The following is a 17,852-nucleotide window of genomic DNA, read 5'->3' as shown; positions in this document are numbered from 1 at the left end:
AACCTCCCGTCACCCCCTCCACCCAAACCTTTCGGGCATCAGAAATGGAAGACTGAGTCCAACAATTTCTGTAACTTTCCAAAACCAGCAATGTAACAAGCAAATCAACATCATTCAGCAATTGGCCAGGTGTGCAGAGGTGAGAGAGTAAGCAGGGTTTAAACTCCTTTCTCCAGCTCTTTTTTTTTTCATTTTTCATACAATTACTTCCATCACATTAGGTGTCAACACAGAGTTCATAATTTTGAACTCGTTCAAAGAGAGTCTTTGTGAAAAAGTAGCATTATGCCTGTTGAACAGTATCTGGGCTTTTCACCCCACTAGCTGTTTGGAATGAGTATAAAGAGTTTTGCCTTCAGATGTGGTCAACAACACGTTTTACCCACTCAGTTATGATGAGCATAACATAGTGAGGAAAGCCTTTCACAGTGCAGAAATTAAATTTCAGGTTGCACAGTGTCTGACTGACAGTGGGAAAGATCAGGGGTTAGAGTCTCCCAGTGGGAAGATTGTAATCACAGACTGTGGTTGGTATTCATTTTATGTTTGAGCTTTTCATCAGAGGGCTGTGTTTTAACTTTCCCGACAAAAGTAAATGGGCAGCTCTCCTCGTGCAGCAGCAGGCGACACAGTGACTCATCGGGTCCAACATGTTTGAAGCTTTTCTGGCAAGCTTTCCTGTGATGAAACTAAAATGCCATCCAACCTATGCAGAAAGTTGCCTTGCTCATCTCTGCGGTTAGTGGTGGGTTTCAAAATGAAAAAAATGAAAAAAAGGGGTGCATTGTGGGAAAGCAAAGTAACACATAGCTTGTGACGTAGAAAAATGTCTTTCAATTTGTATCTCGACGGTTATCATGCTATATATTTGTAAAATTGTCGATGTCAAAGTCCTCTTTCCTTACAATCAAAATATTCAAAAGGATATGGCTTCATACAAAATAAAAGACTGGAAGTTTAGCACTAAAAATATACTGTGCTCTAAAGCTTTGTCATAATGCAATAAGCCCCAACCTTTGAACTTGAAATGTTAACAAATTAGGACTCAAACTGAGGCCTTAAAGGGTCAGTTCACCCAAATTGCTCACACAACAAACATACTAAAACATGTGTGTTGGAAGTGTTTACAGAAGTGATTACTTCTCAAGTGGTATTTTTTTACATATATATCGTTTTGGTTTAAAGGTTTAAAGTTTGTTTTTGACCTTGGAAACAGTGATTGAGAAAACTGTCTCACCAAGGTCCATTTAGTAGCCTGTTCTGTGGATTTTAATCATATCACATGATCAGAAAGCTTCATCAACAGAGGGAGTTGAGCCCAGTTGTCATGGAGCTGTAATCCATTTTTTCCCCTCCGTTTCCTAATGAAGATGTGATATGATGGGAAGCTCCAGAAGTTTTGGTTTTATTTCTCCAGATTAAAGTTCTATGGGGGTGAATGAAAGTCTCTTTATGGTGGTTACACATTAGAGCTAAGTGAGACGATGTTTTGTAATATTGGTGAACTGACCCTTTAGATATTCACAGCAGAGTGGAGGAACATCATCAAGGCTACAAGAGGTCTTGGCCGCTTAGTCACCGTGAGCTTAATTGGTTATTGATCCCTGTGTGGTACACCCTTAAAACCCGTCTATCTACTGCCTCTTGCTTCGAGTGGTGTGTGGGTGGTGCTGGATGAACAAGGCTGTTAATGAGGTTGTAAGGACTGTCATTGACAGGACCAGGAGGTCATTTCTGCACAGAGATTTGAGTCTCTGCCAAACATGTGATCAGACTGGTCTCGAGTTCAGAGAACTCGTCTAGTGAGGAATTTGAGAACGGGGAGTGTGTGAAGCGTCTGGGTGGAAGGCAGCCAAGAGCAGAGAGAGGAGGCAGAAGATGGAAATATCTGGGAAACACAGGACCTGGAAAAGACAACAGAGCCTAATAGAGTGACTGGAAAATTTGGTTAGAAGTATGGTTGATCAGTTTACCTATTAAAGGCAGTACAACACAGTCTTTTAGAATTGTTATAAAGGGAAGTTAATATACCCTCAGTGACATAACCAGTTATTTGGGCTTGGGCCACCAAAACACTGACCTCAAAAAAAAAAGTTACCATCAGGGAGTGTCAAGTTTGAAAGATGTGGGTGTTTAGCAGATGATGGGAAAACAAAACAATGCTTTCAAGTTGCATTATGGGAATTCTAAGATCCAGTATTTTTTGAGCTTGAGTCATATTAGGACCTAGAAGTCAGGCAACCTCAGACTCTGACCACTCACCATTTCTTTCTTTTTTACAGAGGTGCAATACTAAATTTTTGGGGTTTCCTTCTTATAATTTAATTGCATAATCTTTAAAGTGTCATAAACTAATGAAAAATGAAGATCACAATTACAAATTGTCTTCAAGTAGGGTCCAGCAGTTGAAAATCTGGAATCCAGAAGAAAAGACCGGCTGACTTTAGTGATCCCAACTTCCCTCTAGCGCCACCATGAGGTGACAAAGGTGGTTCTGAGTGAAACATTGCAATGAATTTTGCTCCCATTTCATCTGGTACTACCAGGTCAAAATTCAAATTCTTGCAAAACTAATGACATTTAAATACAGCATAAACTGTACTTTAGTGTTACATTTGAGTTAGTTGGTTAGTTAGCAAATGCTAGTATTCTAACATGCTAAATTAAGATGGTGACCATGGTAAACATAGCATGCTAGCATTGTCATTGTGGGGTTATTAGCATGCTAATGTTAGCTTTCAGCTCAAAGCACTGCTGTGTCTAAGTACAGCCTTTTAAGAGATGCTAGCATGGCTCTAGACGTAGTCCTGTTGGATGATAAATAACTTAGTGAAGCTCTAATTGAAACTTCATCTTCACATCATCCGGAGAGACACCGACTCTGAAACTGTTGCACTCAGACAAAAAACATCTCAGTTGTGGTCATAGACCACAGGATTTGAAGGTTGTCAATAGATTGAGTATCATGAAATGTGGTTTCATTAAACACACACATCTTGTGTGAAATTATTTCAAAACTTCACTTGAGAGCAAAAAGGCGTAGAGACCTCTTTATTGAATTTATTAAGTTGTATTCAGACACTCAAAACTGATCAGCCCATCACTAGTAATGCTGTTTTACATCATTAAAATTCATTGAGCTGTAAGAGAGACCACCAGTTAGGTTAATTATGCTACCTGTTTATAGCCGTAGGTTAGCAAGTCCAATACAGTCTGTCATATAAAATCGAAGGGCAGTCATCATTAATTAAAACATGATCAACACTGTGCAATGAAATAAAAGTTCCTTTCAAACATGACCATGGACCATTTCTGAGAAAAGTAACAAGACACCACATAGGGATTTTGTTAATAACACTACATATACCTAAAAAGACCACCACTGCTTAACATTTGACCAGTTTGTGACAATGTCTAGAATGAAAATTAAAAAAAAAAAAAAAAAGAAAAGAAAAAAAAGCAGACCTATATTGAACTGTACAATTGTTCGGAATCTCTAGATAAATTTCCAGGTGAGCTTGTGAGCTCTGCAAGCTGTACTAAAGGAGGAAGAAGACAACATTGCAACATTGCACCCTATAACAACATTAGAGTATATTTTTTTTCCACAGACTTGTGACAATGGGTAGTAGTCCAATTTTCTGTTTGTGTGCTGTCTGAACTCTATTCTAAAAACCACCACCCTCCACCACCACCACCACTACCACCACCACCCACCACCACCCACCACCACCCCTCCCCCCCTCCCCTTTGATTCAGATCACCCATATTGGTGCAGGTCAGCTACTGGCCTGAACAGAAACAGAGTGGATGAACAAAAACAAGAGTTTAACATAGTACTAGTCGTGCGTTCAAGTCTTTGTAAGATGACTCACTAAGCAGGATGTTCAACAGTTGGCAGTTTTTCCTGTTGATTTTCTTTTTCATTTGAAGCCGGATCTGTTTTAGAACTGACATGGGACTTCTGCAATGAACTCGATGAGGCTGCAGCATGAAAGCATTCGTTGAAGAGGAAAGCTGAATTTAAATATCTTGTCATACTGGTTTCATGTTGGTTCCTGATGTTCCTACACTTTCCCAAACTTGCATGTTTTCCACACTGTGACTGCCGTGTTATTTAATGTGATGTACAGTAATGTAACAAGCCCGCGTCGCTCTAAAGATGAAGATTCATATTTTTTGCTTTCATATATATATATCTAACAAAATTTGACTGGTTGCACATAATGAGAAGCCTGACATGAATCAAGGCTGTTTTTCTTCTATGTTCTCAAAATACCTTTTTGTGTGTTTCCAACTTTTTCAAAAAACTGGAGAGCACTAGATTTATTTTCCACACTTTTCCGTTAGGAGCCTTGGACGAAGATGTTCTCTTCAGTAACAGATGTGAGGAGGGAAGGGTTCTCAGTTTGAATGACTTTCCTGGCACTGTCTCGACACATCAGTGCCTCACAACAAACAGTCTGAGAAGCCAGGCGTCTCGCGATGGGAACAATTTGGTTTTCTTGTGATTGTGAGCAAAACCTAACCCGCACACACGCAGAGTATTACAGGCAACATAATTCGCATCCAGTCGACCCTGTGAAGTGACAAATGAGGCTACACCTTCTCATCAGCAAATCACTCTTGGAAACTCACACACGACACAATCACACGTCCACGGGTTTCTCACACGCTCAGCTTTCTTAAATGGGGTTAGTCTTCAAACTTAATGAGAAACAAAAATGTGTTGTTTTTTTTTTTTTTTTAGGCGTTGTAGTGATACATGCATCCATTATACTGATATACACTTCTTAAAAAAAGTAAATAAAAAAAAAGAAAAAAAGAAAAAAAAAGAACATCAACAAAAAAAAAAGGTATTAGAAATGCAGCTATACAGAGTCTTTTAGCTAATCCAGGGGAGTGAGGGTGAGGGTCAGGTCTGACGTCAGAGAGCCAAGGAGCCCGATGTCCAGATGTTGAGAGGGGGTGGAGGGGAGGGGTCAGAGTGGGGGATGTGTGTGTGTGTGTGTGTGTGTGTGTGTGTGTGTGTATGTGTGTGTGAGTGAGGGGGGAGGATAAGCAGGAAGAGCAGGGTTAGTTACTGCAGCAGGGACGGCTGGTGGGCTGAGCCGTCTCTGTCAGGTCCACTCCCCGGTTCCGCCCGCTACTGGCTCCGGCAGCTTGAGGCTCGTTCTTGGGTAGTTTCTTTGCTGCAATGACACAACAATAAGGTCAGTGATGACAAGAGCAAAGACTATCTGATAAGACAGGTAGAGACCCTACACCTGTGAGGACACCAACATTTATTTTACAGAGTAACATCAAACACACTTTCTTGAGTACTTGTACAGCCACTCTATTACACTACATGACTCTATGCTGGTCCCAGTGTGTAGTTTTCATAACAGAAGTTATTTTCCTTCTTCCTCCTCTATAAACTAACTACAATTAAAACAGCGAAAATTGTCTCATCCTGAGACAACAAACCTGAGGTGCAACAAACCTTGCAGGAGAGTAGGGCTGCAGCCAGTGATTTTTTAATCATCGATTAACCTGTTGATTATTTTCCAGATTAATCATTTTCTCTGTATAATGTCAGAAAACTGTGAAAAGTGCCAGTTAAGCTTCCTCACATTTGCTTGTTTTATTCAACCAACAGTCCAAAACATTCAGTTCACTGTCACATACGAAAAGAAAAGTGTCAAATCTTCACATCTGAAAAACATTTTGCAATTTTTGCTTGAAGAATTATTAATCATTTATCAAAATAGTAGCCAGGTCATTTTTTGCTAATTGATTAATTAGTTGCAGCTCAAGCACAGCCTGTACATGCTCACACAGTCTTGAGCATAGATAAGTGGGTTGACTATAGGTGTGTTCACTCTAAAGAATATGTAGTGAAAAGACAGCACTCTCTGGTGGACAAACTGTGTATTGGCCCCACTAGTTATACCTCAAACTACATTTTACACAGAGAGCTGACAGGCTTTATTTAGCATGAAAGCTGCTTGATTCCTTTATTGTAAAAAAGAAACACACATCATTTGATGCAAATGTAGCTAAAGCTTTCAGTGCTGCATCTCTCTAACGGGACAGTGTCCTTCAGAGGATCTGAAGACCCCGGCTGAGAATGTGCCTCCTCCCCAGTTGAGACCAAAAAAAACTGCACCTTTGTTTCCAAAACAATCATCAAGAGCTTGCCCTTGAACAGCCAGCAAAGCGGTAGGTACCAGTGATTATGGGCTGAAGAGAACAGACTGAATGCACCACTAAAAACCGACTGCCTTGCAATGTATTATGGGATACTGAGGGGTGAAGCCAGTTGCGTCCTCCGAATTCAGGCAAAGGCAGGCTACATTTCTCTGATGGATTCGGAGGAGGCTTTGTAATGAGAAAGCGTTGTCGACCTATTATTATGTAACTGGCAGTGAAATGCAGACTCAGAAGGAAGCGTTCCCTGAAGTGGGTTAAAGCAAGAGTCTCTCGCAATGGCAGATAAAGGTAAATCACATCCAACATATCATACTTTATCATACTATACACACATGGTGATGATGGGAGATGAGGAAACAAAAGGATTTCTGGGATTTGTAGTCATGTTTACACTTATAATATGGGGAATCACATCTGTTATTTATCTAACAAACTACACAAAGCACCTTTCAACTACCTGCAGAAAATTATGTATATCTGTTGTTCAACCTTAACGTTCACATTTTCACATGAGAGATGCTCTGCACAACCACTGTCTTTTACTGTTGCTCAAGGGTACTCCAGCAGAAAACACAAGACAGAGCATAAACCATCCTTATAACACACAGCTGAGTGTGTCAGGGCTATAGTGACTAGTTCTGTGAAGTAGGCTCACAAGCAATAATCCACTTCATATCTTTTAAAAGTCTTCAGACATATCGCAGCAGAGACACTTACCAATGGCCATGAAAATCTCATTCACGTTCATAGAGGTCTTTGCTGATGTTTCCATGAAAAGCAAGCTGTTGTCATCTGCGTATGACTGTGCATCCTGTTAAATAAGAAACCACATCAGGAAGCCATTAGTTAAAATCACTTTAAGTACTTCACAGTTTGCAATCCTGGATGGATGAAACACTAAAGGTGGAGGAAACGAGCGGTGCACAGGTTGGTGATCACACAGAGAATGTGTTCTCCTGTCAAAACCTGTCATAAATAATAATCGGCCCTGTGAATTTTTTATGATAACTGCAACAGACACTGACACAACTTCCAGTTTATTTGTAATGATCTATCTGCCTCTGTTTACATCCTCAGTTTATTCAAAAGGATTTGAAGAAGACAAACCTGGAAGTCCAGTGCTCTCTTGTTTGCGAGATCAGCCTTGTTCCCAGCCAGGGCTATTACAATATTTGGACTGGCTTGTCTCTGAAGCTCTTTAACCCAGTTCTTCGCCCGTACAAATGACTCCTGGCAAACAAAACATATCGTGGCTGGTGGGATGAGGTAGGTGGGCGGGCGGTGGGCGGTGCGTGGAGGTGGCCGGAGCAGGTTTGACTTCCAGGTTAGTGAATAGCACCATCAGGTATACACGGCAAAAGCTGTCACTAACGACAGCCGTCTGTGACCAATAAAGTAATGAGAAATGGCCCTAAAAGAAACAAGCGAGCAGTGAATTTCGATACACTCTATTTTCTATCTATACAAAACGAATATTAGACGGAGTATCACGCCATAAAAGAAATTGAGTCCGGCACAATCTAACTAACGATCGCCAATTAACAATGAAAACGATTCCGCATCATCTGTCCTCAGATTCGTTCGTTGCGTAATTACAGAGAAGAAGAGGACAAGAGTAGCCTTCCCATGATGTCTGGTTAGGCCTTTCCTTATCTTTTGATCAAAGAGTAGAAGGAATAAAGTCTCATTATAATAATGAAATATGAAACTAATGAAAATGTCAACAGGTTTTCATCTTGCAGATGAAAGCAACATTTCTAAAACTAAAAGACAGTGAAAAGTGGATACTTGCTGTCTAATACAGAGACTATGTAGAGGTTCCAAGACCAATATGACCAATATGGAGTCAAGTAACTAACGTAGGTATGACGTCTTTATACTATACATTGTCCACAGAAGTGTTGTTGAGTGATGACTCATCTCTTTATTCTTCAAGATACCAAAAATAAGCTTCTATTTTTTGATTGACTAAGAAAACTTAAGATGGAAACCCCCACCATCCTCTCAACATTGACAACAACCTTGTTTCTGTTATGGTTAGTAAGAGCAGGTATGGTAACAACCACCAAATGACAGAAAACCTTGCACCTGACTCACCTCATTTGTTATATCATACACCACGATGGCCGCCTGGGCACCTCTGTAGTACATGGGAGCCAGACTGTGGTAGCGCTCCTGACCAGCTGTGTCCCAGATTTCAAACTTGACTGTTGTGTCGTCCAAACATACTGTCTGAGTCAGGAAGGCAGCTGCAGGGGCACAAAGCAGAGGAGCCAGTGACAAATGGGCCTGTAGCAACTGAGCTGCACAAAATGTCTTTCTGTGAGGTAATAATTTAAGACCAATGCTGGAGACACACAAGGGGATTATGTGCTTGACTTAGTCCACATTTCCACATTTTGAAAACAGGGTCCAAGTAATATCAAACACATTTTATGCAGAACATACAAAATCTAGATGGGTGCTGGTATTAAGTTAGGTGGAATTCACCTATTTTACTCAGGGCTGACTTCTGGTCTGGGGATTGAACCGGTGACCTTCAGGTCACAAACCTTTAGGCCATCACTGCCCACTGACTGCACCTCTCCAGTTATGGCTTTACCCAGACCCTATTATGTTTTTTTAATGGTTCTTCAGGGTGTTTGACTAGATAACCTAAGTTATAACTTTAACTGTACCTTTGCCTTGTGTGCTCTTAATTGTGTCAAATTTTACAAATGTTCAGGTGTGTTCATTTGGCCTCAGGTGAGTTGGAAGACTAACAGTGAGAAGTGAGAATAACAATGCAATGGAATGGATGGAATTTGATTAAATTATGCTATTTCTGTTCAGCAGTGTGTTTGCCAGTCACTAATAAGTGTAAGATTATGTAGATGTTAACCTTATGGAAACCACTGGACCAGGAACTAAGGGTAGATGTCTGGGAATTCACCTGATTATTCCTACAGTACTCTGTTCACGTTCATCTTCAACTGTAAACTGATTTCCTCCGTTCTTAGTAATATTTCCTATACTCTGGAATCACAAATGCTTATTTCATTGCCACTTTTTTTTCTCTCTATTTACTGTTCAGAAAACATGGCCCTTTTGACAGCTATTTGTTTGTGCGATTATGAACATGATCTACATATTTAATGCTTACTCCAGTTGTGTGATTCACTGCAAGTCTTGCCATGACAAGAATTTGAATAAAAGTAAGTCTAGTAAGATGCATACCTCCGATTGTGCTCTCTTGGAATTCGTGAAACTGTCCCTTGACGAAACGAAGTACAAGACTGGACTTCCCCACCGCTGACTCTCCTAAAAGCACAAGTTTGAACTGACAAATCTTGTTGCCTGTGTTTGGCCCATTGGGTCGTGTAGCTCCACCTCTACTTGCCATGTCACACTGTCTGCTCTCTTCCTCTGGACACAGATGTACTGTGAAAAACTTCAGAAAATACCTGTACAGGAGAGAGAACAGAAAGCATTGTCACTGTCACATAATAAAAATCAAAATGACTCAAACATGTCGGGACATAATTTTGGTTACAATACAAATTTACTGATTTACTGTTTATTAGTAAATTACACATATATTTTGACATTTTATGGTCTCAAACTATGAGTCATGATTATAACAACGAAGCAATTCATGTGCTGCACACGCTGTTTATAGCATACAGCAACTGAAACACAGATGCAGTTGTAGTTGTTAATTCTTCTCTACCCATATGTTGGCACTGTTAAATCAAGTCCATTCATAGAATACTCCAGATTTTAAGATATAATATGGCATACTTTATGTCACAGTTTCAGGCAGAAAAAAAATACTTATTGTACTACTGGAGTAAAAGCTTTCAGAATAAGTGGTTGTCTGTTAGAAACAACATTTATGCACAGTCATACTTATAAAGTCTATAGGAATTTTAACATTATAGCATGGTGTGGTTTTACAATATTTCTTTTTAAGCAGTCCGGTTCCAGAGGCCAGAGTTACAAATATAAAACAATGACCATGGAGGGAAATTTACTGTAATTCACTACAGACACAGAGTCAACAAAAGTTTCAAATTACCAGCCACACAGTCTTTCCTCTTTAAACAATAGGTGTTTGCTTTCCATAATAAGTAGCTAAGGAAATAAGTAAAACAGGTATAGCAAAAACATACTAGAGTTTGGCAGACAGTGAAAGTCAATTTTCACCTGACATTAAACACAACATTTTGGCAGGCGAAGAGCATCTGAACTTCTGCTTTCAAAGTTGCCAAAGTTTCTCACCTGTGCTTTTATAAGTTCACCCTCTAGAAAAAAAGTTGACCAGGTGGTGTAGCTGTGATTATCTGCAACAACAAACCTCTGGCAACTCCTGCTTGTAGCCTTAAGTTCTATGAGACTGACTGTTACAAAGGAGATTAGTAATGACACGAGTCTGGGCATATATGTGGGAAAATGTTTTCCATGCCCGGATCTGTAGATTGAAGGTGAACAGCAACACCAACCATATTGACCAGTTAAGAACAGATTACCTCTCTAACTGGGGCATATCTTTTTATTTTTTTATCAGCAACCAAGTAAACACAGAGTATGAGTCCAAAAATAATTGTTTTCAACTTCGTCGAAATCGCATTACGACACACAGTTAACCACAAATAACCTGTTATGTTGTTGCTGACTGGCTCGAATTAGCAGAGTAACGACTGTTAGCGGTAGCAACAGCTAGCTCAAAACCAATCTCTGCCTATATTAAAGCGTAATCTAACCTCTGTAACGTTAGTTTCAATCTAGGTAGCCCATTACACACCACGCGTATACACACTACTTAGATCTGACATTTATATAGCGTTTGAGAATGCCAAAACACAGATGATGTAGGTTTGGGTGTGTACAGCTAGTGACAGCTAGCTAACGTTAGCTGCATGACGTTAGATCAGTGACCTACCTTATCAATCAGTGGACTAAACAGGGTCGCGGATGTTTGTTATTTTGAACATCAATATGCTAATGATCTAAACATGATGACTCATTCGGATTCACCTGCCGAACAACGTTTATTCACTATGCTAACTAGCTTGGCCCTTCCAGTATCGGTTAGCTAACGTTAGCTAGCCAGATAATAGACACTGGGCTGGCTAACGTTGTTTAGCTCTACCCGCATCGGGAGGAGCCCTCTGGATAGCCATTAGCCAGCCAGCTAACGCTAATATTAGCTACTCACCTGCCAAAAAGAGGAAGCTAGTTAATGTGAATGTTGTCTCCAGGACAATATTTGTGGCACTTCAGTGTCTGTTCACAGTGTATCCAGTACCCAGCCTGCAACTGTAACGTTAGATTTCATAAGGCTCTGCGATGTCCCTCTCCCACTTCTTTCAACTTCCCTTTTCGCATTGTACGAAGGATGATGACAGATCGTATGACTAGAATTGACAATCCGCCTACGTATCAGCGCGACGGACCAATCATATGTAAGCATCTATTCCCAATTTACTGGTACGTGCCTTTCCAAATAACCACAAAACACAGCCGTAAAAAAAACTACCATCAAGAGCCAGACTCTCAACAGTATATAGGCCGAAAAGAGGGAATTTGTTAACGTTAATATGTGGTTTAAAACAGTCCGTTTCTAAATAAAAATAATTACCACAACGATAACTTTATATTCACCCTAAAGTATTTTCAAACACAGTGTCATAGTATTTTGAATTGAACGGATGCAGAGACGGTATAAGGACTTTGGCAATCTGTTGTTGCCTGGCAACGGAAGTCAAACAGGTGCACAACTTAGCGTCTTCTGAAGAACTTAGTGTGACACTAGAAACCTGTGCAAATTATCCCCAGGGAGAAAGAATTAAGACTAACAAAAAGTGATTTCGTCTGTTACTGCTACATGTGAATTCAATATGAACATGACTGGCGGAAATACCTCTTACCAATTGAAATATAGAGATAGATGTCCACACATACCGACGGTAAGTCAACTTTAAAATAATGCTAGCGAGCTAACGTTGCCATAGTCCCAGCTATACTGAGTCTGGGGCGTTTTATCTAAATAAACCTTTGTCTTTGTCTATATATATATTTTTTTCTTTTACCACCAGGCCGGAAAACTAGTACCTGCGGGAGACAGGGCAAAGAGCTGCTTACAAGAAGTGGCAAGGGTAAGTCCAGTGGTGGAGGGGGTAGCTACTCAAGAATGTAAAAGTAGCAGTACCATAGTGTAGAAATACTGCATTACAAGTCCTGCTTTCAAGTACAAAGTAGTAGTAGAAATAGTAAAGTATAAATACTCAAAATGCAGAATGGCTAATTTCAGAATTACATATATTATTGGGTTATAATTGTTCATGCATTAAGTATCACTAATGTTGCAGCTGGTAAAGGTTATATACTGCTGTGTTGCTTTTACCACAGGAATACAGCATAATTAATGAGTTTATTATTTTTTGTATGAATAATCTGAATTTGCAAAATAATTAAAACTGTCAAATTAAAGTAGTGGGGTAAATAGTACAATATTTCATCTGAAATGCAGTAAAGTAGAAGTATAACGTAATATAAAATGGGAATACTCAAAAGTATAAATAACTCAATTTAAGGACAGTACTTGAGTAAATGTACTTAGTAACATTCCACCACTTTGGGTTTATCTCAGGGTGCTTTGGAAAAGTGAATGTATGAATATAATTTGAAGTGACAGACAGATTTGTAAATTTTCTTCTTCACTTTCTCTGATAACCCATATTAACATTTTTGACTTTGCAGCCCTCCACCCCGCCTGTGGTAAGGAAATTTCGCAACAGCATCCAACCAGAACCAGGAGCTATCAGAGTGCACTCAGGCAAAGCAAATGATCCAGATGTTGCCAGCACTCTTGTTCATGGCATCAAGACCAAATCATCCCTCACCGTGAGTTCCACACACATACACACACACACACACACACACACCTCCTTAAGGGTTAAAGGGACAATAAGGAGAGTTTTTACTACCCCAGATTTGGCTCTTTGTTTTTATGATTGTGTGTGATGTGATTTCAACAGGGCAGAAGCTTGCTAAATCCTCCCAAAAAGACCTTGCTCCAAAAGAAGTTACAAGAGCTGAGTGAAGTAGTGTACACTTCCAGTCAGAGAGCACCTTTAGGAAGATCACATGATCAGCATATTGGACTTCCTACCTGGTATAATGACAAAAGTACCTTTGGTATTAAAATGGTTAAAGGTAGGTATAACATTAAATAAGATAAAACATTTTTTAAAGGAAAATAGGCTTAAATCTGGTAAGATACAAATACTGTAACATGAATCAGCTAATATTTTTCTACTCTTATTAAAAATGGGTCAACTCTGCAATTATGCTAGTTGTCCCTTAAAGTGTTCTGATTTGTTTTTAAATGTTATGTTGTAAATATTAAACATAAGAGTAGGTGTCATTTTACTGAAATGAGGAGCTTTTTGTCCAGGGTTGGATGTGTGGGAGATTATTAACCCTTCAAAAACAGCTGAGGAGGTGGAGAGGGAATCTCAGGAGGGACACGAGGCTTATGTTCGTAGCCACAATGCCTATTTTGTTGGTAAGAGGAATGGAAAAAATCATGTCATGTATAAGGCTTTTACTATTATCCCCAACTTTTTATTTGTTAAATTTTATGGATCATATTGAAATGTGGTGTCTGTTTTTCACAAGAATAAAATCATCTTACTCTTCTTCAGGTGAGCGGATTGATAGGAAATATGACTGGAGTCACTGCAGTAAAGACAGCAGGTTTGGTATCCTCACACCTCATTTTAATGATGGCCGTAATCTTGGCAAAACTCTCCGCTGGCTTGGCGAGACACAGAAGTAAGTGCTGAAATAAATTGGCCACAAACTTAAGTTTTGCCGTTAATTTCCATAACATTGTGTTTCCATTCAGTGTGTATGTAATTTAAAAATCTTTCACTCATATTATTATGCCACAGGTTTTACAATCCAAAGACTGTTTGGAAGAGATCTGGGAACAGGGAAAAGATGGAGACACAAATTTACAAAGCGAACAAGACGTAGGTTCATACTTCCTCTGACCAGTCCTGTGGCCTCTGACTAAACTTGACTAATTAATGTTGAACTTCATCCTCTCTATAAACCCATTGTTTCAGGAGAGGAAATTCCTTGAACGTTCCACCAGATCATACCTTTGGAATTCTCTTACCACTGGATGAATTTGGTATTCATGAGTTTCTGTAAAAAATATATAATCCCTGGGTTGTATATTGGAATATGTAAGATATACACATGCCGGAGACAGCATACAACATCTTGCCTGCTTCTTGCACAGGTGTCGGAGAAACAATCCACTCCACGGAGCCAGGGCAGTATGTGAGAGGTCGAGACAGACAGCGCAGCCTTGTCAACACAGTGCGACACCACCTCAAGAAGGTCAACTTCCACAACTTCCCCTCCCTGCTGCAGGCATTCAGACATTATGACAAGGTACTGTATAAACGGAGTGACCACAGGCAGGGTCACACAATGCTATTGACCTGTATTTTCAATCTGCTTACTATTTAACTCATCACACTTAAAATAACACATTTAGTATACCAAAGAATGACCAAAGGAAGCTGAGCATAATCCTTTCTCACAGTGAACATTTTTACTTGTCAAAGCAGGAAAAGCTGCTTTCTGTTTTGTCCCAGGCAGCCATTTTTTATGTTATTGGTTACATCTGTGTTTGACAAGTCAGCTGTGAGAAAGGCCAGTTGCAAGGTTTGAGATAAAGCCAGTGGTATGAGCCCAGTGTTAAGATGGGATAAAGTAACAATGCTATTATAATTCACTCTGTAGTTGGTGAGCCTTTCCATGTGTATCTCTTTATGTAAATCACTAGAAAGGCAAGGGAATGATTGATAAAGAGGACCTGCGGGCAGTGTGCCGTCAGTTCCAGCTGGATGTTAGTGGGCCGGTCCTGGATGACCTGATGGATTACTGTGACACAGACAAAGACGGACTGATAAATTTCTTGGAGTTTGCTAACTTCCTCAACTGGAAGGACAAGATGCTCATCAACACTCAGGAGCAAGACATCATAACAAACGGTCAGTTAAATGTATTGTTAGGAATCAATTTATTTACTATAATGCTCCAAGAGGATCTGATTATTTAACCTTAAAGTAAGAATGCTTTTTTAGGGCCATTTTGCTTCACATATATTTTTATTCATTAAATTCCCCTGCTCAGCTCTCAGGTACTGAATTAGACTGCAAAAAAATAACACTAGAATTTGGCAATAAAAGACTCAATAGCCTAAGCTTGATTTTATTGTGCACCAGGGTGATGCAGAGGCTATCGGTAGGCTAATTTTCAGAAACAGATTTTGTATCTTTTGTCTCTTGCAGAGTGTCAGACCAGTGTAGCTCCAGCTAACAGAGAGAGGAAGCCTCTGTCAGAATCAGAACAGCTTCCTGCCTCTCAGGCCTTGATTAAACCTGAGGACTTGGAGCCCGTAGAGCAAGGCAGCTCAAAGAAGACTCTCAGGACCCTAAGGCGACACAAGGCAGACCCAGATCACTTCATCACCTCCTCCTCCTTCATCGGGGCTATCAGTGATCGTTCGCTCACATCAAGTAAGTCAGCAATAGTGATTTGCTGTGATAAGTATGTTGTACACTACATTAGCATGCACATCCACACACAATGTGCAGACTGTAGACATGAAAATGATTGCAGTTTCACCATTTCACATTTTTCTTAACCTTTGGGATTTGTGGTTAACAACATAGTATGATCAAGGGTGTATGTCAATGGTGAAAAAGACAAGAACAGCAATATGCAGACACAGCTCCTTATATGCAAATATCTTAATGACACAATCATGACACAAGTGAAATCACCATTTTGGGATAAATAAAATAAGTGAACTTATTAAGATGAATTGATATAGTTAGTTTCTATCATCATTTTCATAGTCATAATTGAGTCATAATTGTGTAAACATACTTAAATTTGCTCTGCACTTTGAGGACATCATCTGTCTGTGACTGATATACAACAGCTTTACAGTTTAACTTATTTACATTTCATTCATTCCCACCTCCTTAAAATCCTTACTCATCATCTGGTCTCGCTCACATAGACAGTCGCACATATGGGATCCCGTCTGTGCGCTCTGACCTTCCAGCTCCACCCATCAAGAGAGTCAGCGACACTACTAACTACGGCGATACATCCACAGCTGCAAAACTTCTGCATCCATCAGTTCACGCTCTCCAGGGTGTTCATGAGGAGCACTTGCTCTGTCCTCGCACCAAGAGCGAGGTACGCACCATGCACCAGATCAGTGGTACAGTGTACCTAAATAGAAAATTAGAATTACTGTGAATAAATAACGGGAAGCCACAACAGGGAAGATATTCTATCAGAAATTCTTTTATGTCATTGGCTGTTTTTGATGTGTGTGAAATTAAGATTTAATTATTATTGACCAAGTGGACCTTTTTTGAAAAATGAATAGGTGATGAATGAGACTCATGTTAGTTAATATACTTTATTCATAGCAGACAATTTTTTCTGGTCATAGCAGGAAAGCACAGGTGTTACTAACAGCATTAATGATGGCAATGTTGATTAAACAATTTCACTTTGTTCTATTCCATTGCATACATAACATTCATTTGGCAGGTGCTTTTGTCTAAAGCGACTTGAAATACATGTATTCAGCCTCCATGATAAAACAGTTGTAACTGTCAACATCACTCTCCCTGACACTGGAAAGTTATAATCTTTACACAGTTTTCATTTTACACAATTCAATCTCAGCAGTAGACAGTCTTTCATGTTTTGTGCTCTATTAGATAATAATCTGCAACATTACATAATCAATAAGTCTCTGAACTCTTAAGACTTCATTGAAAGTTCAACTCAGGGGGAACCTTTTTTTTTAATTATTATTATTATTTATTTTTTTAGTGCAATAGGTTTTTTGTCAGACACCTTTCATCCTGTTCTTCACAGATTGCAGAGATCTTCAGGAATGTGGGTGTGAATATTTCTGAGGAGACCTTTGAGGAGGCCTGGAAGCTGGCGTCCATGAAGCAACCAGATGGGAAAGTTTGTGTCGAGGTTTTCTGTAATGTACTCAAGGAAATTAAAGCAATGTAATATGGAAGATGTTTTTTTTTTACTGGTATAGTGTTTCCCCATCATCATCATCATCATCATAATCATTATTTCTGTTTAAATATATATCTCAGCTGTCTGGTGAAAACTTTGTAACCCTAAAATGTTTCGGTTTGATTGGAATGCATTTTTGACATAATGAAGAAGAATGGACTTTGGCAAGCCAAAATATCTGACCCTGAAGGAAGAAAGATACATACGTTTAGGAATGGGACTATATATGATTTTTATCACGATAAAAAACATTTACAATAAGTCGATTGTGGTGAATTTCCATAATCGGGATAATCGTGACTGGGAATAATGGTTAATATCCTCACGAGTTACTTGAAAATGCTGTCTAGGCCTGGCTTGCCTATCGTAACCCAGCGGTGGCGAAGTTACGCTTTCCGAACCAGCAAAGCTTTCAACACAGATGTATGAAAAAATGGTTCATTTCCTGAGGCTTTTCAAATCAGAGCTCAATGGGCACATCGGCTGGTCAATGTGAGAAAAAGCGTATGTTATGTAGAACGTTTCACAAC

The 17,852-nt window shown here is 39.5% G+C and overlaps 2 protein-coding genes across 3 annotated transcripts; one reads left to right on the top strand and one right to left on the bottom strand.

The window, feature by feature from the left end:
• Positions 1-3,749: 3,749 nt before the first annotated feature.
• rab5a (RAB5A, member RAS oncogene family) lies at positions 3,750-11,569 on the bottom strand. The gene is made up of 6 exons (XM_022765790.1): positions 11,393-11,569; positions 9,412-9,638; positions 8,293-8,444; positions 7,303-7,425; positions 6,913-7,006; positions 3,750-5,192 (listed from the first exon to the last, which is right to left on the bottom strand). Exons 2-6 carry the CDS (start codon positions 9,575-9,577, stop codon positions 5,077-5,079), a joined length of 651 nt encoding a protein of 216 aa, XP_022621511.1. The 5' UTR covers positions 9,578-9,638; positions 11,393-11,569; the 3' UTR covers positions 3,750-5,076.
• Positions 11,570-11,942: 373 nt separating this feature from the next.
• efhb (EF-hand domain family member B) lies at positions 11,943-17,852 on the top strand. Of its 2 annotated transcripts, XM_022765819.1 has the most exons (13): positions 11,943-12,143; positions 12,273-12,332; positions 12,937-13,080; positions 13,215-13,392; positions 13,634-13,744; positions 13,884-14,013; positions 14,133-14,213; positions 14,310-14,377; positions 14,489-14,643; positions 15,041-15,248; positions 15,549-15,776; positions 16,286-16,467; positions 17,164-17,852. In XM_022765819.1, exons 1-13 carry the CDS (start codon positions 12,075-12,077, stop codon positions 17,308-17,310), a joined length of 1,761 nt encoding a protein of 586 aa, XP_022621540.1. In that variant the 5' UTR covers positions 11,943-12,074; the 3' UTR covers positions 17,311-17,852. The 2 variants fall into 2 exon arrangements, with proteins under 2 accessions (XP_022621540.1, XP_022621541.1); XM_022765820.1 differs by lacking the exons at positions 13,215-13,392; positions 14,310-14,377.

The sequence above is a fragment of the Seriola dumerili genome, unplaced genomic scaffold (genome assembly GCF_002260705.1).
Source record: "Seriola dumerili isolate Sdu_G_001 unplaced genomic scaffold, Sdu_1.0 BDQW01000756.1, whole genome shotgun sequence".
Classification (NCBI taxonomy): Eukaryota; Metazoa; Chordata; class Actinopteri; order Carangiformes; family Carangidae; genus Seriola; species Seriola dumerili.
Note: the sequence above shows the minus strand (reverse complement) of the source record. Positions and strands in the feature narration are given on the sequence as shown.

Excerpts from the sequence above, each read along its gene's own strand:
- rab5a (XM_022765790.1), bottom strand. The coding sequence starts at position 9,577 with ATGGCAAGTAGAGGTGGAGCTACACGACCCAATGGGCCAAACACAGGC. Across the intron at positions 8,445-9,411 it reads CCAAGAGAGCACAATCGGAG|CTGCCTTCCTGACTCAGACA; the intron begins GTATGCATCTTA and ends GTGCCCCTGCAG. Across the intron at positions 5,193-6,912 it reads TGAGATTTTCATGGCCATTG|CAAAGAAACTACCCAAGAAC; the intron begins GTAAGTGTCTCT and ends GTGTCATTGCAG.
- efhb (XM_022765819.1), top strand. The coding sequence starts at position 12,075 with ATGAACATGACTGGCGGAAATACCTCTTACCAATTGAAATATAGAGAT. Across the intron at positions 13,393-13,633 it reads TGGTATTAAAATGGTTAAAG|GGTTGGATGTGTGGGAGATT; the intron begins GTAGGTATAACA and ends CTTTTTGTCCAG. Across the intron at positions 14,214-14,309 it reads ATTTACAAAGCGAACAAGAC|GAGAGGAAATTCCTTGAACG; the intron begins GTAGGTTCATAC and ends CCATTGTTTCAG.